This window comes from Homarus americanus, unplaced genomic scaffold (genome assembly GCF_018991925.1).
Source record: "Homarus americanus isolate GMGI-L3 unplaced genomic scaffold, GMGI_Hamer_2.0 scaffold24638, whole genome shotgun sequence".
Lineage (NCBI taxonomy): Eukaryota > Metazoa > Arthropoda > Malacostraca > Decapoda > Nephropidae > Homarus > Homarus americanus.
The window spans coordinates 86,333-112,306 of record NW_024750281.1 but is presented as its reverse complement, the minus strand read 5'-3'; the positions used below and the strand labels follow the sequence as shown (position 1 = coordinate 112,306).

At 37.3% G+C, this 25,974-nt stretch overlaps 1 protein-coding gene across 2 annotated transcripts; it reads left to right on the top strand.

The window, feature by feature from the left end:
- The first annotated feature begins 524 nt into the window (after window positions 1-524).
- On the top strand, window positions 525-21,076 carry LOC121854022 (integral membrane protein GPR155-like). 2 transcript variants are annotated; one of them, XM_042348404.1, is made up of 18 exons: window positions 525-654; window positions 5,056-5,219; window positions 6,027-6,146; window positions 6,436-6,605; window positions 8,103-8,209; window positions 9,181-9,372; window positions 9,667-9,788; window positions 10,456-10,621; window positions 11,523-11,678; window positions 12,616-12,715; window positions 13,165-13,357; window positions 13,627-13,766; window positions 14,429-14,587; window positions 15,630-15,729; window positions 16,449-16,662; window positions 16,983-17,143; window positions 18,678-18,818; window positions 19,596-21,076. In XM_042348404.1, exons 1-18 carry the CDS (start codon window positions 571-573, stop codon window positions 19,807-19,809), a joined length of 2,703 nt encoding a protein of 900 aa, XP_042204338.1. In that variant the 5' UTR covers window positions 525-570; the 3' UTR covers window positions 19,810-21,076. The 2 variants fall into 2 exon arrangements, with proteins under 2 accessions (XP_042204338.1, XP_042204339.1); XM_042348405.1 differs by lacking the exon at window positions 525-654 and adding an exon at window positions 768-840.
- Window positions 21,077-25,974: the final 4,898 nt, after the last annotated feature.

The following is a 25,974-nucleotide window of genomic DNA, read 5'->3' as shown; positions in this document are numbered from 1 at the left end:
TCTTAAGGGACTCCGCAAGCTCGTTAAGCAGTTCTCTAAACACTCTAGGGTAGGCTGAGTCTAGGGTGTACCATATCTGGGCCGGGACTCTGCGAATCTTTTTTTTCTTTCTTTCTTTTATCCTCTTCACCACTGATCGGCTCGCTAGCCGCTTGGGCGATCGGCCACGTCACCGATTACTTTTCCTTTTAGCTTTGACAAATTTTGCCAGGTAATTTATTCCGGATTTTTCTAAATCAATTAATATAATTATAAATAATAATAAATGATAGCGAACATTAATGCGAATGATTTATAGTATTAGGTCACTAGTGAGTGTTGCTATGGGCCCTGGCTCCTGGGCCTCGGGTCGGGTATCTTGGGTTTGTCCCTGTGTTAGGTAATGCATGGGGGTGGGGGGGGGTGAACGTCTACGCTGTGTACAACGGTTTTATACCCGTGTTGTCTATGTATATTGTAGACCTACATTGCCTATATACATACTTAATCAATGTAAACTTGTATGACAATTTTACTGAATAAATATTTCTCTCTCAACCTGTGTTGTTGTTGGTGATGCTCCAGTGACTTATGTACCCCGGGAGATCAACCTTAGATCCTTGCGCGGCTAGCTACACTTTCCTCCATATTTGGAGTAAATTTGTATTTTATAAGGTAATTTCTCGTCTATTATTAGGTTATTCATTTTATTAATCTTATTTTGAGTAGGTTGATTGCCAGTATCCCACTGTATAATTATGAGACGCTTTGTAATGTTACTATCCTCCCCTGAAAGTAGTCACCACTGCTGGCTGTAGAGTCTATTGGATGATTATTTCCTTATATTGCTGACCTACGCCGGTGAGTCTCTTATTAACACATTTTTTGTGGGTGTGTGTCTATTACTAACCACCATTTCGTCTGACTGCACAGTAAAATAGAAGGCTAGTACTGTAAATTACTTCTGAGAAGTGTTTTAAGTGGTAGTAGGTACAGTTGTTTATTTTTCCACTGGGATAAGACTAGTGTGTGGGGCCAGTTATGTTAATGTCTACAGGTAATGTACCTTCTTAATGGTAATACTCTAACTATACAATGTTATAAGTCAGACAAGTTATTGCAGTTCAGAGTAGATAATGATGGGTGCCCCTCATGATCGAGGCTGATTGGCACTAGTGCAGTGTTGGCATCACCTTATAGGCGGCTGCACAATGGGCATTTTCCTTCAAACATGTTGCCCGCTTTGTTGGCCGCTGGCCTGATGGCCCAGCAAGCAGCAGGATTTCTGCCGTTGCGAGAAATTGACAACGGTTTGGCGGGGATCTGTGCTCAAATAAGCATCATATTATTTCAAGTTAAAATTGAAGTAAATCATGAAACAATAATAATTTGAAATATAACACATAAACGGTAACATACTTCTTTTGATTCATCATTTTAAAACTTCTTCAGTATTACACCTGTATTAAATCATCCATAATTGGGTACGAGTTATCTCATAATTGGCACGAGTTGTCCAGCACTCTATTATTAAGACTTTAGGTCAGGTGGGTTTGTATGGAAAGGAGGAAGGTCAGTCGATTGCTGGCTTTCAAGCATTTGGGAGTTGGTCAGTTGCTGTGAAGCTTATGTCACCAGTGACGCACTAACATAGTGTTGCTGTGGTCAATGGCAGCATCTTTATTTACAGGAAAATATCAGAGTACAAAAGTGATATCCATCTACCCAATTTGCTTCACTTTTGTGGTAAGAAATAGAGATTTTTCATTGGGTAGCTGTATAACCTGGATGCTTGTTCTTAACAATTACCTTGTATAATGTTATAGATAAGATGAACCAAGCAAACCTACCTACCTTAGGATGGAAGTGTACTGTACTGTAGTATTGTATTAAGCAATAATGTACTGGAAGACAGTCGTGCACATGAACCAGCACTTGTGTTGTAGATATTGTATATTGTGTGTGTATTCTTGCCTTATGAAACGACAAAAAAATTTGGGGAAGAAGAAAAAAATTTCAGACTAATATTTTTATGTTTGTGTTTTTTTTCCATCTTCACTGCTGCTCCAGTCGTGCGCTATGGTGCTGTTTACATCTGGGATATTTCATTTCCTCCACATGAATGCTGCCATAAACTTAGCAAATACATGTACTGCTACAGTATATGATTTATCTGTGATAAAGTTAACTAACCTATGTACTGTATCTAACTTCCTAACTTATCTTTGGTGGACTAGGTAAGTTTGGTTTGTTCATTTTATCTCCAATAAATCATGTAATGTAGTAGTAGCTGGTAGCCCAAGTTGGATAATTTAAGTGCTGTACTTTTGTTATATCACCTTTGTTTAACCCTGACTTTGATCTATACACCTCAATCATATCGCCTCTCACTCTACGTCTTGAGGGAATGCAAATTCAGATGCTTTAATCTTTCCTTATATTCAAGGTTCCTAATGCCTGGGATTATTCTTGTTATTCTCCTGTGTATGCTTTCTAGGGATTCTATATCCATTATGTAGTACGGTGACCAAAACTGAACTGCAAAATCCAAGTGAGGTCTCACAAGTGCAAGATATAGTTTTGGGATAACCTCGCTAGTCTTGTAACTAACACTCCTTTGTATGAACCCAAGTGCACATTGTTGTCTTGGTTTAAGATCCCTACTTATCATTACTCCTAAATCTTTCTCACAGTTGGATCTCTCTCTCACAACATTGTTCATCTGATATCTGGTTTCTCTGTTTACATCTCCTAGACTAAGTACAGTACTTTGCATTTGTCCACATTACCCGGTAAATTTCATCTGCCATTTTTCAGACCATACCAAAGATTTGTTTAGATATCCCTGTAGCTTTGCCGAGTCCTCGTCAGGTTTAATTACACGCCCTATTTTAGTGTCGTCAACACATTTACTTATGTTGCTGTCTACACATATATGTCGTTTAGGTATATAATAAATAGTAATGGTCCAAGTACTGGGCCTTGGGGTAGTCCGCTGGTGATGTCACTGAGTGCCATTAATGTTGATTCTGTTTCCTATCCTGTAACCAAAAGCCCTAATCCAGTTTAGAACATCTAAACTGGATTTAGATGAAGTACTGTAATTGTTAGGTTCATACACAGTGTCCTGGTTGTGTTCTCTCTCTCTCTCTCTCTCTCTCTTTTTTCACTTTTTCTTTGTTCTCTTCTCCCTTTTCTCCCACCCTCTCTTTTCTCTCACCCTCTCCTTTCTCTCACTCTCTTCTCCCAGTCTCTCATATCTCTAACTTTCTCTTTGCTCTCTTCTCCCTTATCTCTCACCCTCTCTTGTCTCTCACTTTCTCTTTTCTCTCTCCCTCTGTGTTATAGTGTAAGTAAGGCAGATTAAATATAATAGAATGTTGGGTTTAAAGGGTTTTTCTTTGTTGTGTCTGGGAGTGAAAGTTCATGCTGCTCAGTTTCCTCACTACTGTACTGGCATGGTGTTGCCATCCTAGTGACTAACCTCTTGTGATGTTGCTTAATATTGATTTTTGTTTATCTAATTTTGTTATTGATAAACTACTGCACCTATATAACTGATAAGTTTACCAACCATCAAATTGATTGGTATTGGTTCAATAGTTCTTGAATCAGAAAATGGCGTCACTGACCCAGAAAGTAGAGTTGGCAACTGTAAGATTGAGTCAGGGCACATTGGTGTTGAGTTAACTTGTGCTGCTTGGCCATGTGGACACACTTTGCATGCATACAAAGAGTTTATTTGAAAACATGAGTTGATGTTCTTCTTCATCACATAAACATGAGACAGTGTTGAGTTGCATTACTTCTTGGGTAAAGGAATACTATCATCATTACCCATACTTGTATGACAGACTCCTGTAGTACATATGAGGAACAGTGTCTGTGTAGTGTTAATCATGGAGAAGACAAATGGTATCCATATTGCTCTGGTTGAGTGATTGAGACAGTGTATGTTTTTTAACAACTATTTTCCTAAAGTTTAAACACAAAGATGACCTTCCTTAAGTATTTAAAGTCAGAGAACAGGAGGAAGGAGAAAGGTGTCAAAGTTTTAAGTTGTACTGAATTTGGGAAACTGATTTTGTGGATCTCATTATTTTGTGTAAGTATGAATAAATAACATTTACAGCCTCCATACACAGTTAGTGATCAGAAGGTTGTGTACGCTACACTACACTACACTATGCTACACTACACTACAATATGCTACACTATCCTACACTACACCATCTCACATGGCAGAAACATCTCATCATATCTTTGTGCAGTAACTGGGCACATAAACTCCTTGACTTCTCAACCCAGCAACACTCACTATTTTTTTTTTTGTGTGTGTGTGTTTTTTTACACGGGGATTAGCCCACATCGGGGCTTGGGGGGTGAAAATGTAATAATAATAATAATTCATAGTAAATAAAATTTATAATAAAAAATACAAAATTGAAAATAAAATAATAATGATAATAATAATGATAATAATAATAATATTAAAGAACCATAAAACAAAAACAAAAAAATGATCAAGAGTGAGAAACAATATATGTATGTTGTGTTGTCAATAGTAAGAGAAACAATTGAGACCCTGCAATTATGTGTAAACGAGGCAAAAAGTCAGATCAGCAACCTGGGACTTGGTCACAATTTTCGTGATGCCATATGGCAGCAGGGTCTATCATTAGACAACACATTATGCTTCCAATATCTTCCCAGGCGGTAGAACCTTGGAAATGGAAATTTAGTATAGGGTAGTATATATGTATTTTCCTATTCACTAACATATATCTCTTACATTTCATAATACTGTTCTGTACTATAAAGTTCATGACATGATTTTCATTTTTGGCTCTACTAATGTGTACAGGTATGGACTTCTGCCAATGTACACTGCCTTTAAGGGTTAAATATCTTCCATGATAAATCTCATTACTCCTTCTCAGGCAGATGGCTCTATAACAATATTTTTCATAATTTCAGTCGTGTGTCCTTAACACGCATTTTGTGTTTAGTAATACATCTTCCAGCACGAAACTGCTAATATTCCTTTACTATAATTCTTCCATTTCTCTTCTGCAGGTGTATGGGCAACTAGAATTCCTGAAAATGAACTTGACCGAGGACGATGAGTTGGCCTCCTCTGCCTTGCCCTTCCTTGAAGGTGATGATGGACAGATTTCTGATGTAGCCTTCTCTAACCTCTACCCTGCTGTCATTGAGTGTTTTGTCATCATCCTTTGTGGGTAAGAATATTGTCTTTTATTTCCCAGCATTGGGATAGGAGGTGTAACTTTCAGTATGTGTCACTGCACGGGAACCCAACAACTACTGTACACTGGTGGATGAAGGCAGTGCAGGTTGGATGGGCTACTAAGGTGAAGCCCAATAAACTGGGTTATTGGCAGTCCATTGCAACTCTCTCTCCCTCCAGTTGTTGCAGCTATCTGCAAGATGTGTGGCTGTAGCCTGCCTCAATACAAATAAAAAGATTATGTTTCTGTACTGAGATCTATAGTGCAAGAAGGAAGCATTGAGTGGAAATTGTCCCAAAACTCAATAATAAAGCTTTGTGACCAGTACTGTATACAGTACAGTACTGTAGTAGGAAACACAGTTTATGGCATAAAGAGAAAATTTGACAATTTACAGTACTGTGGAGTCTCGATAATTCATGAATTATCAAATAGCAAATAATTGTTTAATTGGTTTAAACTGAAATAATTAGTTAGGTTCCAGAAACCAAGAAATACCCATAAACTGTTACAAAACTGCTTTAATAAACACTAAGCATCATACATATAGTATACTGTACAGTAACACTTAGGTACTGTAGTTCTATATTGCATAAACAGTTCCTTCTCTGGCTGGTTATCTACAGTAGTTTGTTCGAAATTCAGTGTTGTAGAATCGGTTGACAATAGATCAGAACTTCTTTCACTAAGTTTTAAAATTAAATTACAGTACAATACAGTACCAGTAAATGATAGTGAGTAAGTGTATTTTGAGGAAACAATCTTATCCTACATACAGTGTACTGTATTTATCCCAAGGTATCTGGCGGGGCGATGCAATCTCGTATCACAGACAGAGTCTAAGGGTCTCAACACATTTGTTGGCACGTTTTCTCTCCCATCATTGATATTCATGTCAATGGCACAATTAGATTTCAGGTGAGTGAATTGTCAGTGAGTTATAATCACCACCACACTGGTTTTGCTTTATTTAGCTCTGCAATTATCAATCTGATATATTTGAAAGTTTAGTTTCATTTGTGAAAATTGTTTAACATTTGAAGAGAAATTTACTGACACGATATTTTATTGACAATAATATTGGTACCTGTAACAGTTTAACTTTTGACTTTATATCTGTACAAGCTTGAATAATTATATAAATTTGCTCAACTCACTGTAGAGTACAGTACTGTATCTTTATACACAGTATTGTGTTATGTTTCAGCTCTGTTAACTGGATATTTTTGCTGTCAATCTGCATCTCTAAGACTACTGTGTTCTTCTTGGTGATTCTGGTGACACTGCTGGTGTACAGACCTGTAGATTTTGGGAAAGCTGGGCTGTTTGCCATCTTCTGTACCCAGAGTAATGATTTTGCTCTGGGGTATCCTATCAGTGAGTATAGTACGGTACAGTGCAGTACTGTACGGGGTGTTGTATCTTCGTGTTTTTAAATGACACTGTAGGTGTAGCTATAGAAACATTATTTAACTTTTGCAGTTTTAAAAAATTATCTTCCATCTGAAATTAGATAAATAAAATTGTTCTTGCAACCCTAAAAAGGTTTTATGTTAGATGTGTTTAGGTAAAGTAGAGTTGGTTTGTTATGACACATTGATGTTTATTGTCCAGGGGGAGAATGTTTTTGGTTTTTTTTTTTGTTCTTTTACATTTTATTTATACCTGTAGTCTGGTTTTAGTCACCTCTGGAAACTGGTTGTATTTTTTAAAAAGTAGTGTGGGGAACCTTAAAAAAGACAAGGAAGTATATGTTAAATTAGGGTACAGTACTATCTAGAGCTAAAGGATCTATGCCTTGTAAAGTAGGTGTGTCAGATACTGTACTGTATTGGTAAATATTTTGGGTCTCAGGTGCTACCTCCACAAAGCAACCAGCTTAATCATGGGATAAAGTCTCAACTGTATAACAGCACAAAGTTTAAAGTGAAATTGAGGAGAATTGGTATAATTGCCAATGCCATTATACACCCATAGATTCACTTGGACACATGAGACAGTAACCAGTTGTCCTCGTAGGCATAAACAGATGGTGTAAACTTGATGCTTCCCATAATAGATCCATAAGCTAAATGATCTTAATTTTGTTCTGTGTTGGATAACTACTGAGTGTACTGTACAGTGAGTCTTCAGAGTCTTTTGCTTATAGTCTTCTCCAGATTTTTTCCAGAATTTATCACAATTCATTTTGGTTGAAGCTCTTTCATTGTGGGAAAAACAATGAAATATCAGCTTCAGCAAACCTATTATGATATGGCAGAGTGAAAATCCATTCACCTGACCTTTAAATTCACATGACAATGATAGTTAACCTCTTCAGGGTATAATACCAAACTACAAACATTTATCCCTTTGGTATAATACTGTCTGTGTGTGATCTTCCATAAAGCATTATCTTACCTCCTATAACCCCTGTTGGCTCCTCTTTCACAGCCTTGCCTTCCCTGTTGGCTCCTCTTTCACAGCCTTGCCTTCCCTGTTGGCTCCTCTTTCACAGCCTTGCCTTCCCTGTTGGCTCCTCTTTCACAGCCTTGCCTTCCCTGTTGGCTCCTCTTTCACAGCCTTGCCTTCCCTGTTGGCTCCTCTTTCACAGCCTTGCCTGTTGGCTCCTTTCACAGCCTTGGCTCCTCTTTCACAGCCTTGCCTTCCCTGTTGGCTCCTCTTTCACAGCCTTGCCTTCCCTGTTGGCTCCTCTTTCACAGCCTTGCCTTCCCTGTTGGCTCCTCTTTCACAGCCTTGCCTTCCCTGTTGGCTCCTCTTTCACAGCCTTGCCTTCCCTGTTGGCTCCTCTTTCACAGCCTTGCCTTCCCTGTTGGCTCCTCTTTCACAGCCTTGCCTTATTACTGATATATGATGTTTGTATTTTTGTTACAGTTGCCGCACTATATGGCAAAACTCACCCAGAGTTTGCCTTATATCTCTACTTGGTTGCCCCTATCTCCCTCGTGCTATTGAACCCCATTGGCTTCATCCTTATGGAGGTGAGAGAACCCTGATCATTCACCCATTACTTGGACTTTATTCAGTTTCCTCGCATGTTTGTTTCATGAGCACCTTGTCTTCAGGTCACTACTGTATGTGGCTAAGCATCACCCAGTGTCACATTAAAAACCTAAACTCAACATTTGTAATTAAATAAAGTGATAAGAAAAGAAATACTTCCAAGAGTCATTAGACATTAATAATGATGAATTAACCTATAACTTGAATTGACTCGTGACAATAAATGAAGTAGTGTGTGTGTGTGTGTGTGCGCGCGCGTGGTGTGTGTGTGTGTTATCTGAAGTTATTTACAGTATTAAGAAAGTTGTGTTCTCTTCTTGGTGTACATCAGGTCTGCACATAATATTTTCTACTGAGTGTTATTTCCTGCTCCTTTATGTCCAATGGTAGAGGATCTGACAGCCAGTTAGCTCCATCTAGGTGGTTCAGTGTATGGTCTTGGTTCATTTTTGTTTAATTTCAGTTATTCCTCAACCTAACTGTTTATATTTCCACTTTTGGCTCCAAACCATTTTTACACTTAAGTCACCCATTGTTAGGGGTTTTATTCCTTTAATTTGGGTTTGTTAGATACCCAATCCACTAGTTAATGTACAGTTTTACTATTAACCATTAAAACAACCAACCCTAAGCTGCATTACTGTTATTTTGGATTAGAAATATATAATTTGTTGGGAGGTAAATTGTTCACATTTTCAAGCAAGTGTTTTCCCTGAATAGTTCACTTATTGGGGTCATACTGATTTAGGAGGCAGAGTGTGACAAGTCCTGTGTGTACAATCATCCATAGCAGAGGTTTATTGTCTTTATCTTCCATTGATTTAACTTTATTCCACAATCTGTGTATTATGTGTTGCATCTTCACTCACAGGTTAGGTTAGGTTAGATAAAGGATTTTATACTCTTGGGTAAGTTTTCTAGAAAGATACATCAATGCTAACATTTCCAGATTGGGAAACGCCAGAACAATAACCAAGATGGTGATGAAGGCTCCGTGTCCAAAGAGAGTGGATGTCGTCTGGTTGTACATATCCTGCGTGATGTTCTCCTCAACCCCATAGTACTTATGACAACTCTAGGCATTGTGGGCAATTTTATCTTCGATCACAAACTTCCCAATATCCTAGAGGGGATTCTAAAGGTTAGATTATGATTAATTTCTCGAGTAGTATGAGACAATTACTCCAGCCTACCTAGAAATTTACATAGTGTTAGAAAAGCTTAAGTACTTACAGTAAATGTGCAAGTGTTTACCTTGTGGGGATAACCCATTAAGGGTCACTCAGCTGTAGCCAGAGTTACCCCCACTGGTAAAAATTTATTTACCACATTTTCTTTTTCTAAAGCCACTTGTTTTGAAGATAGAAGTACAAAGAATTGTGTTTATTATGACATTTTTGTAATAAACTGTACAGTATACATCTCACATTTGTAGGTGTTCGGTCAAGCCTTCTCTGCAGCCGCTCTCTTCCTTCTGGGTCTGCGGATGGTCGGAAAAGTGCAAACACTGAGAGGTTCAGGGCTTGTTATTCCAGGGATCCTCATTGCTACAAAAACGTGAGTCATTCTGTGGCGCGGTAGTCACTGATCAAACATTGTCTCATCTCACACTCAAAACTCACTCTCCAGTTTTACAGTAAAAAATAAAAACTAATTAAATGCTTAATTTCCTTTAAATATCCTGTACTGTAACTACTGTATATATTAATGCAGTAAATGAATATTAAAAGTACAGAAGTAGTACAGTACAGTTTGTAGAATTACAAAGAAGGAAACAAATTGACAAGTGGTGAAATAATGCATTAAAATTGCCATCTTCTTATTTAGTGAAGATATTTTCTGTCTTCCATGATTAGATAGTAAAGAATTTTGAGAGAAAATAGTTAATTGGCACTTCAAGAGAGTAATTATATAAATATTGCTTGAAAATTATATTAGAGTAAAAATAATAAGTCTGAAATTAACACCAAGGAATGTTGTGGCATGTGAAGGACCAACCCTTATTTAGAGGAGAACTAGACCATGACCAGATGTCAAAAGCCAGACAGATATTTTTATGAAGTTTCAGATGACTATTTAATACTTTGTTTCTTCTAAGATTTATATAAAAAGATAAACAATAATACACTGTACTGACTTTTAGCTCCATAGATTATTTTAAGATACACAATAGAATACATTATGTTTTCTCATTAACTTGCTAACATGAGTATATCTCTTGTAGGCTGTTTCTTCCGCTGACCACTCGTCTGATTGTGGGGCTCCTTCACCCGGGGAATGACGCTAATGAAACGGCAGATTTCAGCAACTATGGTTTCCTCTATGGCACTTTCCCCACAGCTCCAGGTGTCTTTGTGTTTGCTTCCCAGTATAATATTGCTGTTGATCTGGTAAGTTGATCAACCAAATATTGTTTTATGGGGGAATATCTTCAACTTTTACCTAATTTCTTATATAATTGTGTTCTTGTTCACCTTTAGAGTTGCAGCAATTAGTGTACCATCCAACAAGATATTCCGGTTACTTCTTGCTTTACGTATGAAATTCATGGAAATAACGTTTATAGCTTATGGAAAAAATGGGATGAATTTTGGTCCTAAAACTTCCACTGTGAGGGAGGTGAGAATGTCATGGTGTTGTTTGACGGCAACCCTCTCCCCTCTGGTAGGTTAGGTTAGACCAGAGCTAGTCTCATTTATCTTGCTGCCTGTGTCCCGTGTACAGCTGATGAGGATTTATATTATCTTTTATACCTGTAATTTAATTTTTCATAAAAACTATAATAAAAAGTTGTGTTGGCAGTAAAGGTCTGTGCTTTTCTCAGATTTTTGTTTTATTAATTCTGTGTTCATTAATTCTGCTTTTCTGTTGGTGCACAAAATGTGCCCAGGTAATGTAAGAACAGTGACCCTTGTTAGTATACACCTGGAGGGTTGTATAAGTTACATCACCACCTCAAATCATTATTGCAGTGAGAAACTCTTTATTAAGAATTTGACATGTTCAGACCACACACTGTTTCCCATATTTCTAAAATCAATAAAAATCTAAAGTCTGTTCATTACTTGGTCCCAAGTATATCACATTTATATTGCACTGTACAGTACTAAAATACAAAATTAATGGACATACAGTACAGTGTGTGTCGTGAAGTGTGGAAAAGAAGGAATGTACTAAATGACTGTGTGAAGGCTGTAATAAATGGAGAGGTAGTAAAAGAAACAATGATGGCAGGTATTACTTACATGCAGTTGGAAGTAATGTATAATGATGTAATTTTTACTTTTGCAGATAGCAAGTGCAATGGTTGCATGTACCTTCTTGTCAGCCCCATTAATGTTTGTATCAGCCAAGATGGTCACCTTGGTGAAGATCAATCCCTTGGACTATGTGAAGGAACTGGAATCAATTCTTTTTAATGTCAGCATCATTGGTCTCATATGTACGGTATGTAAAGAGTGTTATTTTAACAGCGTCAGTAGACATAGTTATACTGTATGTGTATGTATAGTTATACTGTATGTGTATGTACTGTGTACAGTACTGTACTGTACTGTACTGTACTATACTGTACTGTACTGCACTGTGCAGTACAGTACTGTACAGTACAGTACAGTACTGTACTGTACTTGCTTTATGAAACATCCATTGTAGAACTTTTAAGGAGGACATGATGTGGTGACAGTGTATTCTTGTGTTATATGCTCAAGGCCATGCAGGTGTACGAGATAAAGATGCCGTCTCATTTAGGGGGTAATTGGACATTTAATTGTCACTTGTCACAGCCTTACATGTGAGCTTCACTGCCACCATTCAAAGACTGGCCAACACAGATACAGTACAGTAGTGGAAGAAGTACAAGAATACTCTTAAGACAAGTCCAAAAGAGTGCCACATCAACACTCTTATCTGAGAGACCATCACCTCAACTGTGACTATTAGAGAAGTACATATATACTGCACAAGAGGTTGTAAAACCCTCAGGGTTGATTGACTACCAGTTCATGCTGAAACGGACAAGTTCCAGTACTGGAAGGATGGATGCTACCACAGCTCCTCCCACACTAGATGTAGCCCTCCACACCTGTATCCTCTATGAATGACCCTGCTGATCATATGTTGGCCTTTTAAAAGTGCTATAATTTTGTCACCTTTGGATTATCATGATATTCAATTTGGAGTGACAGCAAAGAGAAGAAGAGACGTGTGTACTCACATGTGTTTGAATGAGCGCTTATGTGCATGAGTCTGTGTAGGTGTTGCACTTTCAGCAGGATGACATACATAAAATATTTTTAAAACTTCATGGTTGTTAGCTTAATCTCACCTTTGAAATGTGAATGACTCAGCATCTGCACAATATTGATTTTTTTTTCTTTTTCAGATATGGGTGTTAACAGTGTTCATATTGAGTCGTAAATGGAGAAAAGTTCCTCACTTCATTACCATGTGTTTGGCTCTATCTCAAGGTGTAGCTTGTATTGGTGAGTTAAGAGTCTCTGTTTTAAGCAGACAATATATATGAGGAAACTGAATTCTGAAATCCCTTTACTTGGTCGAGCGCTGTAGGCAAGTTACTCGTGTTTTCTACAATACAGTGCTGTACATAGCTCTCATAGTACAGTCTTGTTAGTTGTAAGGGATGTTGGTAGACTGAGGTTACTGTCTCAGTCATACCTCTAGTCTGGGGGTATCCATTGGTAGAATATTTATCTCAATAACCAGTGTCAGGATTCAGGGATTAACCAGTCCTTCAAGTGAGAGCCACAGCAGACACCTAAGCTAGTTATATGAAGGCCAGGATTCACCAAACTGTCAGAGTTAAAAAACAAACACATGTTTTATTAATTTAAAATTGACAGGTTTATTTGCCAGGCATGTTAAAATTCACAATCTATACAAGTACATTACATGTTTTGCATTTTCTTTTCAGGGGCACTTTTATGGTCTGTGTTGGAGTGTAACCACACCTGGAAGTTGTACCTGCAGTTTATACTCTTCTCCTGGGGAGTATTTTCTTCCCGGCTCTGGACAGCCATCCTGGCCATCACCCTGTTCCTCCTGCGCTGGCGCTCCCTCTGCTTTGTTTTGCGACTCCGACCCTTCCTTGCTGTAGTTGGTTGGGGGTGAGACTGTACTGTACTGTAGTAGGGATGGGAATTAATGCTTACAAAGGTGTCTCACCTATGCCTGTATCTGAGGACCTTAATCACACCTTTTTAATTTTTTTTTGTGGATGAACATTAATACGTGCAATATAAGTAATGCTGGAATAGGCAAAAAATTCCTTCTTTTCCTCAATTGCCGCTTTAGTTTAGTCTGAAGTGAGATCATTGGTCGTGTTGTAGTTGTTGCTGGTCATGTGTTAACCATAACATTTTCCTTCTTATCACAGGTTGCCAGCTGTCATGGTCACAGTTCTTATCTTAATGGTGCAGCAAGAAACAGAAGTAGCAGACAAACATGATCCAAATTTTCAGTATGGTTCAGCACAAGCCATTGTTGCCTTGCTGTTACTCTGGTTCAGTCTTATCAGTAAGTCACTTTTATCATTCTAACTTGAGGAGAGAAGTGAGACAAAGATGACTCTTAGACAGTGGCTGTAGCAGTAGTGTTTTGCCATGACTTCTGGGTAATGTTGGGAAAGAAGCACCAGAAGTAGGATCACATGGATTGGGTAATAGAAATGAAAGAGGAGAAATATTAATTAATTTCTGTAAGGAAGACAAGAAGATAAAGTTAAGAACCTGATAAGAGAGACTGCAAGAGACCTTGCAACATGGAGAACTGCCATCAATTAATTGTGGCTAACCCACACAAGCGTGGAAAATGATTTGTAAAATGTTGATGATGATTATGTTTGATTGACACATAACCACCATCATTATCGGCACTTAACGACCATTTTCCATGCCTGTGTGAGTGACCTGATGGCTGCAAAAATTTTCAAGAATAGGGGATTGTTTTAATTAATTTAGTTTTCTCTGTCAATTAGTTCATTGCCTTAAATATAGATCAAGGTTCTACAGTCATAAGTTGTTGAAACATATTTAAACCTTGTCCTACAGACATAAACCTTTCTAATAAATTAACACCATGTACTGTATGACTTTATATACTGTATGTGCAGTATATATATATACAGTATATATTATACCTGTATATACAGTATACTATATATATTTTTTTGTTAACAGCAACTGTGGTGTGTCTCATCTTCCACCAACGACATGAGCGGCGCTATGCACAATATGAGTCCTTACTCAACCTCGATGATCCCGATGATCCAAGAGGGTCTCCTAGAGGGTCTCCTAGAGGGTCTCCGCGCTCATCTACTGTAGATGCTCCAAGAATAAGTGAGTTAATTTGTCATACACTCCCAGATCTCACACAATTTTCCTTCATCTTGTGTTGCATTACATCTATAGAGGCTGTTGTTTCTTGTCTTGTATCTCTTTGTTATTAATACATGCCAAGGCAATACAGATACTTCTCATTAATTATCATCTTGTAGTAAAAGCAAGTGGTAATTGCTTGAGTGTTGATCAGGCCACTGTACTGTACAGTATACTGTATATTCTTTTCACTATACATATGAAATCCAGCTTGATATTGGGGGACTGATATATACAAGGTATATATATTTACAACATAGTTGGGTACAGGGGGCCCCCAGATTCGCAGGGGATGGGTTTTCAAAATGGCCGTGAATCGCCAAATCTGCAAATAACATTTGCTGACGGGGGGGTATATTCCCTTTACTGTATATGTGTGTGTGTTGTGTGTGTAGATACACACACAACACACACACATATTTGCAATACAGGTAAAGGAAATTACTGTCTAGAACAAATGACTCCCTATCCCAGCTGCAAAAATGCCGGCAACTTTAAAACTATCCAAGAGACATTCTTGGGTACATCCAGAGTGTCATCCGTGAATAATAGAGGACATCGAAATAAAAATCCGTGAATTTGGGGGGGCCCCTGTACCTTAAAGGGCTTCCTATTAACTGAGCAAAGAGCTACAGTGGTAGTGGTTGTATTATTTTCTTGGATCTTGCTCCCTGCTTCACAACTGGCTGGTGCTACCACTGGGATTATATATATATATATATATATATATATATATATATATATATATATATATATATATATATATATATATATATATATATATATATATATATATATATATATATATATATATATATATATATATTATATATATATATATATATATATATTATTTTATAATTATTATTTTTTGTACTTACTGTACAGTATTTAGGAGTGCCAAACCTGATTAAAGTAATTAGTTTTTACTAGAATGTTATTAGTCAGTGGAGTTGTGATAGGTTAAGTGAGTATAATTAAGTTGTTTCCACTTGTGTTATAGATTGCAATGGGTCGTTAAGCAGCTCCTCTATTGATGCTGAGGACAGGACAAGAGATCCAGAGACTGGCATTGATGACAATGTTTCTTCTGACAGTGAAAGGTGAGTTTGTACTGATATATCATCATCACTACTGTTTTACGGCCCTTTTCTGCATGATCGTGTGATGGCAAGGTGTCTTGGTTGATATCAGGCAAATCTAAAGCAAGTTTTACAGCTGGATGCCCTTTTCTTTTGTCAAGCCAATTTAACCGAGTGGGAACTGGGCATTAGTATATGTATTATGTGTGGCTTTCAAGTGCCCTCTGAGCTGGCAACTCCTTGAGTATTACCTGCAGATCCTGGATTGATTTATCTTCGTTTTTTAGTCTTCTTTTTTCTTTTCTTTTTTTTTTTACTGCATTGATCCAATTTTCTTATCTTGTTCTGAAGTTTGGAATTACAATTTTCTAAAACGTGAAAGGGAAGTGATTGAAATATGTCTCCTCTAATATTCTAATTCACTTTCTCTCTCTCAGGTGTGTGTGTGTGTGTGTGTGTGTGTGTGTGTGTGTGCGTGCGTGCGTGCGTGCGTGCGTGCTAACTATTTAGGGTAAGTAAATTCAAGAGGTGTATGTACTGTAATAATATGGAATCCTCACTAACAGACAGAGTAACATTTACTTAAGCTCAGGCATGCTACTGCCTGATATTTTCTTAATATTTAATTCCATAGATTTATTTTTACAGATTCTTTATCTTCTCTGACTATTAGTTTAATCAGTAGAACTGTGTAGTTGAGGTTAGCACAAGGTGTAACTCATATTTGTCTTGTATTACAGCTTATTCAGCCCACACGATGAACTCAGTAGGGGGAGTCGCTGTCGCCCCGAGTCACTCCAGAGAGATGATTATTCTGACAATGAACCGCGTTATATAATAACTTCACAACTGACCGAACCAGAGGAGACTGCCATCCTGCGAGATCGGGACGATGAGTTTCAGATGATGAGACACGTTGTGCTACTACTCTTCCTGTGTGGGTCCATGATTGTGGTAAGTCATCACAACTGTTAAAGTGGAGATCTCTTTGATGACAGTTCCACTCATCACCAATGTTCTTTAAGTAAACTGCAACAGGTTAATGGAAACAAGCACTTGATGCAGTCACCAAACACACGGACTCATCTCATTTCTTAATGCTCTCGTGACTCCCTCCCCATTGTGTGTGTACAGCACTGTTTGTGTTTGTGTTTCATCCTATTTATTAAAGCCAAAAATATTTAATGGTTTTATAATTTGTTATTATACCATATTTTTTTTCACAACCATCCAAAACATTAGTAAATGAAAGTATATTTCATGTTATCTTACAGGGATTTGCCTTATGCATGTGGACTCTGGTAACAGAGGAGGTGAATGGTGTGTATGTAGAGCTGGTATTCCTGGACATTGTCCTCAACTTTGGCCAAGGATTCTTCACTGCAGCCATCTTTGGGCTCGACTCAAAGCTCATTGTCATACCTCTGTTGAGATGGTGAGTAGAGCAAGTGATGGACTACTGAACTTAAAGAGTATCATGAATAAATTCTACATACTGTACTGTGCTGCACTGTACTGTACTGTACTGTACTGTACTGTACTGTACTGTACTGTACTGTACTGTGCTGCACTGTACTGTACTGTACTGTACTGTACTGTACTGTACTGTACTGTGCTGTGCTGTACTGTGATGTACTGTGCTGTACTGTACTGTACTGTACTGTATGGTGCTGTACTGTACTGTGCTGTACTGTGCTGTACTGTGCTGTACTGTACTGTACTGTACTGTGCTGTACTGTACTGTACTGCACTGTACTGTACTGGTACTGTACACTGTACTGTACTGGTACTGTGCTGTATACGTACTGTATTGTGCACTGCTGTACTGTACTGTGCTGTACTGTACTGTACTGTACTGTACTGTGCTGTACTGTACTGTACTGTACTGTACTGTACTGTACTGTGCTGTACTGTACTGTACTGTATTGTACTGTACTGTGCTGTACTGTACTGTACTGTATTATACTGTACTGTACTGTGCTGTACTGTACTGTGCTGTACTAGGGATACAATGCGCTAATGCCTGGGTATTTTGGCCAATTAATAAGTTAAATAAACATTTTGACATAGAAAGAACTTTGTAATTAAAAATCATACTGTATATGTCCATTCATTAATGTAAAGTGTGCCATGACAATTTGTGTATTGATGCGGGTTTTTTGTACAGTACAATACAGTACAGTACCAGTACAGTACAGTACAGTACAGTACCAGTGCAGTATAGTACAGTACAGTACAGTACCAATGCAGTACAGTACCAATGCAGTACAGTACAGCACCAATACAGTACAGTTCAGTACCAGTGCAGTACAGTACCAGTACAGTACAGTACAGTACCAATGCAGTACAGTACAATGCAGTACAGTACAGTACCAGTACAGTACAGTACCAGTGCAGTACAGTACAGTACAGTACCAGTGCAGTACAGTACAGTACAGTACAGTACCAATGCAGTACAGTACAGTACAGTACCAATGCAGTACAGTACCAGTACAGTACAGTACCAGTGCAGTACAGTACAGTACCAGTACTGTACAGTACAGTACAGTACAGTACCAGTACAGTACAGTACAGTACAGTACAGTACCACAGTACAGTACAGTACAGTACAGTACCAGTACAGCAGTACAGTACATTACCAGTACAGTACAGTACCAGTGCAGTACAGTACAGTACAGTACATTACCAGTACAGTACAGTACCAGTGCAGTACAGTACAGTACAGTACATTACATTACCAGTACAGTACAGTACATTACCAGTACAGTACAGTACCAGTGCAGTACAGTACAGTACAGTACAGTACAGTACAGTACAGTACTATAATTTGTGTATGTCTGCATGTTGAGCAGGGAGGCATCAGTTGGGACATATCAAACACATCATGAAACTTTGTACAGCAGTTCACTAATATATTGATTAATTTGAAAAAATTGGCATCTATTAAATGTATCTTATGTTTCATCCAGGTGGAGACAAATGTGTAATGGTGCAGCTGCAGTTAAACTTCCCTCGTGGGATGAACTTGACCCCAAGACCCGACAGACGTGCGAGCAGTTCTCAAACTATCACATGGACAAATGTATGAAGGACATTGTCAGAGATAGAAGGTGAGCAATAAGTGTTGTGTAAATCACCATCACTATTTACACCAAATTTTTTCAGATTACTTAATTGCAGCTCTTCATTCTGTACAGTCTCTTGATGCCTCTCTCGTCTGGTTCATATCTTTGAGGTTACTTATTACAACCTCTCCTTGTGTCATTCTTGGTTTACCTCTGGCTCAGCATCAGCTTCTTTGGTTGTTTGAGTCTGGGAAGATGACATCAAGCTTACTCCTCACAGTTTACCTTGTGTAGTATGTAGGTACTTTACTGAGTCTTCATATCAAAATGACTAATAACATAGTTCATAGTTCAGGTGGTTGTGGTGGCAGTACTGAATCTAAAAAAACAAGAAAGCTGTAACACTTACAACTTAACTAAAAATTCCAGCCAGCTACACCACAGTCCACCTGCACCATCACCTTACATGTCAAGTACTCCAATTTATCATTTAAGCTTACTGTTACATGTCCCAGTAACTCAGTACAGTAGTTTTTTGTTTTTGTTTTTAAGGAACTTATCTCAGTTTTTATAATGGGAATCTATGGGAAAATAAGACTTTACTTACAAAAGGTATATTTTCAGGAATGGAATCCTTTCATACATTGGGGTCTGCCTGTATGTTATTTTTATTTAATTTTCCCCTCTCAAGTGGACACTGAGTGACACACCTCCACAACACATATCAAAAGTATTGACCAAAGAACAGTATCCAAAGTATTTTATGGAAGTTGTATACTGTATAGGTAAATGTATATTTTTGTTTTCTTGTTTGTGTTTTAGATGGAGACTTAAGAACTTGTCTGCTGTGTTTGGAGGGAAGGAGCTTGTTGACTGGCTGTTGTTGGTGGGTCTTGCACGGGACCGAACTGACGCAGTCAAGTATGGGAGGCAGCTTCTTCAGGGTGGCATCATCCGCCACATTAAGAACCTTCACCACTTTCATGATCAGCCCTTCTTTTATACATTTAAATTTAGTGAAGGTAACACACATTGATCAACACAACTCTCCAGGCAGCTTATAAAACAAAATCCATTCAAATTAATTTTTCAAAATACATTATGAACAAGTAATTCATCGGTAGGTTAGTTAAAACAAAGACGTGACATTTCAAGTTGTAGCTTCCGGGGAACTTTAGTGTGGCGGTGTGCCAAACTGTATAATATGACTTGTTGGTTGTGAAGAAGCACAAGTATCAAATTTATATTTTTTTAAGGGGTTAATATTATTTGAGGTGAGGGGTGGGCATTGAGGAAAATTAACCAAATATACCTTAAGTGTGAAATATACCATAAGTGTGTGTTATAGCAAAAATGTACAGAAATATTTTTTGTGCAGAGATCCATTTTAAATGCCTTTATCACTAGTAATAGAGGTATTAGTTTCATATTTTATATTGATATTGTGATCTGATTTGTATGTAGTGATATATAATCAATGTAATTGGTAAGATTTGTACATTCTCTCCCTACACTGGCTGTGTTAAAGGCATACACACACAGATGGTTATTGAATGTACTAATGATAAAGAAAGTCTTAAATGTCAAAGTTTATTTAAATCTTTGACTCAAGTTTTGTAACCTGATGAAAATATATCTTAGGTAACATTGGCTCACCCTAACATAGGTTTAATCCAAATGGATTTGATGATTTTATGTATGTGTTTACATAGGAATCTCAAAGTCGTTCTTACATCTATGTGTATTTTGAGTCTGTGTACAAATGGCTTCAAAGATTTAGCATGCATCAATATTTTTTAATTCTAATTTACTATTATTTTTCTTGCACATATATATTTTTTTATTGTAATTACTAATGTTTTTATGCCTCACCATAGAATATGAGGAGACATAAAAGGTGACCCGGTTCATCTGTCAACACAAATTGTTATTTATCTTCAGTAACTTGGTAAAGCCTTACCATATCAAAATGACATTTACTCTACAACTTCATGTTATGAATATCTAAATCAAGTTCAGCGATTGGCAGTTTCCATTTTCTTTACCAGAGTTATGTTCCGTGTTGTAGTTTACCTGAGTTATGTTCCGTGTTGTAGTTTACCAGAGTTATGTTCCGTGTTGTAGTTTACCAGAGTTATGTTCCGTGTTGTAGTTTACCAGAGTTATGTTCCGTGTTGTAGTTTACCAGAGTTATGTTCCGTGCTGTAGTTTACCAGAGTTATGTTCCGTGCTGTAGTTTACCAGAGTTATGTTCCTTGTTGTAGTTTACCAGAGTTATGTTCCGTGTTGTAGTTTACCAGAGTTATGTTTGTAGTTTACCAGAGTTATGTTCCGTGTTTACCAGAGTTATGTTCCGTGTTGTAGTTTACCAGAGTTATGTTCCGTGTTGTAGTTTACCAGAGTTATGTTCCGTGTTGTAGTTTACCAGAGTTATGTTCCGTGTTGAAGTTTACCAGAGTTATGTTCCGTGTTGTAGTTTACCAGAGTTATGTTCCGTGTTGTAGTTTACCAGAGTTATGTTCCGTGTTGTAGTTTACCAGAGTTATGTTCCGTGTTGTAGTTTACCAGAGTTATGTTCCGTGTTGTAGTTTACCAGAGTTATACACTCATCACCTTTTGTGATTATATAAAAACAAAATCTCTTTCCTCAATATAAGAACAAAACGTAAGGCTCTGAGGTGAGCATATATTGTATCTGTGTTTATGCCATACCTATCCCCTACCTGGAGGGCATATTGTTGTTACAAGTAATCCTTAATGTTGTATTAATGAGGTCGGGTGTGTGTGCGCTTAGCTCGGGAACTGCTCTGCTTCCCACATACATCTCAAATACTTCTTTTCATTTTTCTTATTCTATAGTTTTATATTGTATTTTGTTTATTTTAAGTCACATTAGAGCATTAAAGTGATATTCATATTATATTATCTTTATTTCCAAGGCAAATTCAAGCAAAGACTGCGGCAGTCAGAGCTCGCCGCAAATTATTAATATTTGACCGTGAAATATAATAAGAGTTGGTAATAGAGGCACCCGCAAGTTTAAGAATGTGAATTTGTATTTCACTAATTATCGAGACTCAGCTGTACTGTACACAGAAACCACAAATGAGGTAATGGAAACAAGCATAACTCTGATAGTTAATTGCACCAAATTGAACTTGATTTAGATTAATGAAAATATTTTTACATAACATGAATTAGTCTTGGCAGTCAAAAGATAATGACTGGAAACCAAAACTGACAGATGCCGGATGGACACAGATGGCCAGTGTGATAATACATTACCCCACCACAATTACTTGGCAAGATATAATAAGGTACTGTAGGTAAGAAGGAATCTTTTAGCTGCTATCTTAGGGTTGGAGCTGGAGTTTTAGGTCATAACTCAGCAGCCTGGGTACATGGTTAATGCTGTCAAGGAAGTAGAGTAGTGCAGATAGTCCATGACATGTGTACCATGACTGCGCTGCTTTAGCCATCAGGAGGTATAGCAAAGGTGTCTCATAACAGATGTTGATTAACTGATTTGATAAGTTTATTCATGAGTGTTTCTGTATCATTAAGGACAGACAGACATTATTGATTTAATATATTTCCATATTTAGAAAGTGATTTCATAATATGGGTGCTTAACCGAGAGCTGCTCCCTTTATTGACAGCAAGCTGACCTTCCCTCCGAGTAAAAAGAATGTATGCAGCAGGTGTGAGGAGTGTCAGGTGGTATAGCAGTGTAACTTTAAAGTGACCCAAACACTTGGTTTTAAAAAATGGTTTATGGCTTGGAGGGTTGCTTTTGGGACACTAATGAGTATGCCCAATGTTTAAAAAATGGCCAAAAGTCTGAAGTGTCAGTAAAAATGTCTACACTTTTATTTAAGTTCTTCCTGCCTTTGATAGGTAGTTTTTTCACATACTGTACTTTTATGTAACTATAAATATACTTGTCAACTGTAAGTTATTGTAAATATACAATAGACCTGTCATCACCAATCTCCATAACCTGCTCTTGTTGTGTAGTGATGACAGGATAGTAACTTAGTAGTGGTACAGTAATAACATACACCACCATTTCATTATTTCACCTCATAAGTTCACCATCACAATTCTCTGTCATTTTTTTTTTAATTGTAGTTCATCCCAGATGTGCTTTTCCATTTATTAAAAAATTATGCTGCAGAAAGAGTGTGGGTGTGCCTCACTGTATAGTGCAGCATACATGTCATAATTTATTATTTTATGACCAGTTCTTCCTCATGCTTTTACCGGGTGCTTCAGTTCCTACCAAAAGCAGAAAAGTAAATACTGCCAATTTGAAAAACATAGACATACTTTATGAACTCTACTTTAAGGAAGGTTGTGGCACTGGTTGTTGTGCTGTTAAAGACTGGTGGCATATTAAAGAGAAAGTTCATCCTCAAGATTATCCATTTATCAAGCCAGAGAAATATTTTTTTGTAAGGACAATCTAGGATGATGAGCTTGAGAAAGTTTAGCTGTCATGGATAACCTAAGTAAGACACCAGGGTGTTCACTTACATATGTGAATAAGCTTGCCAGCTGCATGATAAAACTACTGTATATCTAGCTCATAGACTTTAGAAGGAGTTTCGTGCCTGATGTGTGCTGGTGCTTTCCAGAGTAAAGCTGCTAGTGAAGTAAATGATCATGTGAATACATTTATATACAGTGCATAAGAGAAGGAGGGAAGTGTGTGTTGCCAGCACTCTGGTGTCTTCGGAGATTTCTTTTCATTACACTTTTACTGTATACAGTATTTATTATACAGGTATTGTATTATTTACAATATTCCTTTTGAATTATTTTGTTTTTAATACAGTATACTGTGTGTACTGTACTTGATCAGTTGTCTTTTTTATATAACTACTTAGCTTTTAATGTACTTTTGGCTGTCTGGTTTGGGGCAGATAGCTTGTAACTTGGCTAGGGTTGGGAGGGCAGTGCATAATTTGGCCACAGTAGTGAGTTGGGGTTGTTTGACATTTTCAATTGTTCATTTACTCTGATCACCCAATTAGGGGGAAGTTTGGAAGTGCTTCTGTAATATGTGTATCTGAGTGGCATGCCTCCACCTACAGTTATTATTAATCTTTTGAAATTTGTGTCCATTATCACAGTTTTGGAGATGATGTGAGGAGTTAGTATTGTACTGTAGTAGGTATTCACATCAGCATTATTGGCCAGCTTGCATCCCAAGGATTCAGTGCTTTGTATATTGAACTGTACACACATACTTATCAAAGGCAGCTTGCTACTACTTATGTTGTAACAGAATGTAGTCACTTTATTCCTTGGATTCGCCTGCAGTGTATCAAAAAGTTTCTTAGTCAATAATTTAAGCAAAAAACGAGCGTGTGAGTGCCAGGAAATGGGAATAAAAAGCAAAACAGAAGAGTTAACATAAGTGATAGTTTTCCATATTTTATAGTTAGTCAGCTTTATGACATATTTTATAGTTAGTCAGCTTTATGACATGGATTATGATTTTTTATATAAATGATAAATGTGAATGAAACTGATAATAGTAACATTCATAACTGAGTTATAAATGTTATTGCAGGACTTTACACTGTGCAGAAAGAGTGGATGAATATGAATGTAAGTAAAGGTAAATTGGAGGTGTTTGGTAGAAGGATTAGTGTGTGAGATGTAAGATGAGGGAGTAAAGTGATGTAAACTTTGGTTGTGTGAGATGTAAGATGAGGGAGTAAAGTGATGTAAACTTTGGTTGTGTGAGATGTAAGATGAGGGAGTAAAGTGATGTAAACTTTGGTTGTGTGAGATGTAAGTTGAGGGAGTAAAGTGATGTAAACTTTGGTTGTGTGAGATGTAAGATGAGGGAGTAAAGTGATGTAAACTTTGGTTGTGTGAGATGTAAGATGAGGGAGTAAAGTGATGTAAACTTTGGTTGTGTGAGATGTAAGATGAGGGAGTAAAGTGATGTAAACTTTGGTTGTGTGAGATGTAAGATGAGGGAGTAAAGTGATGTAAACTTTGGTTGTGTGAGATGTAAGTTGAGGGAGTAAAGTGATGTAAACTTTGGTTGTGTGAGATGTAAGATGAGGGAGTAAAGTGATGTAAACTTTGGTTGTGTGAGATGTAAGTTGAGGGAGTAAAGTGATGTAAACTTTGGTTGTGTGAGATGTAAGATGAGGGAGTAAAGTGATGTAAACTTTGGTTGTAGAAAAGATTTTACACAAGATACTTTGTTCTATAGCAGGAGAAAGCTTGTGATGTGTAGAGAAGACATTGAAAAAACTGAAAATATATTAATATACAGAGGTGCTAAGATTAGGTTGTCTGAAAGGTTCACATAAGTTACTGTGATGTACTGTAAGAAGGCTCATCAGTTATGGGTAAAAAGTTGCTGTCATATCATTAAGAACTGATAATAGAAGACCAAAGTTTATTGGTTGCTTGAGAGTTGTAGGCATAAAACATGTACATGGAGTATATTTTGTTGTGCAATAAGGGTAACAGATTTTTAATAATTTCACAATATATTAAAGGTCTCTGTTTAAAAATTAATTCATGTTGTGTGTAATTGTGGAGTCATACTGAAAGTAATACAGTATATTCTTATGTAGTGCTTAGTGCTTATCATTAGTCAGTTGTCTCAAGTTGACAATGAAAATGCTCTCAATATATTTATTCAGAATATATTTTTTGTTTTTATTCACAAATTATATATATTTTATTGTCATTAACTGTGTGTGTCTTGAACTCAAATTTTCACGGCCCAAAGTTTGTTGTAAGTGATCTGTGATGATGGTTCCTCTGGATTCCCTCCCTGTGCAATATACAGATGTCACTGTACTGTAGTTTAGTGGCCAATAATGAGAAAGTTGCAACATTTTGTTCATGAGCTTCAGACTCCATGAACCAGCAGTTAGCTTGATTAAATCAGTGAGGATTCAGGATCACCGACTAGGATTGACTCTGATTCACTTGCTCTCACTTTTCAGTCATAATAGGATTACAGACTGTCAACACAGTCTTTTTGGTCAGCTTCACTAGATTCAGCATTTTTTTATTTTTGTAGTAGGAAAGGTGATAATAATGCATCTATTAATGATCTTTGGTTTTCACACAGTATAAATCACAGTTGTGTAAGATTGTAAAGAATTAGATGAGGGGATGTCAAGTAGACAAGTTTGTCACCTGTTCATTGTACAGGTGTCTG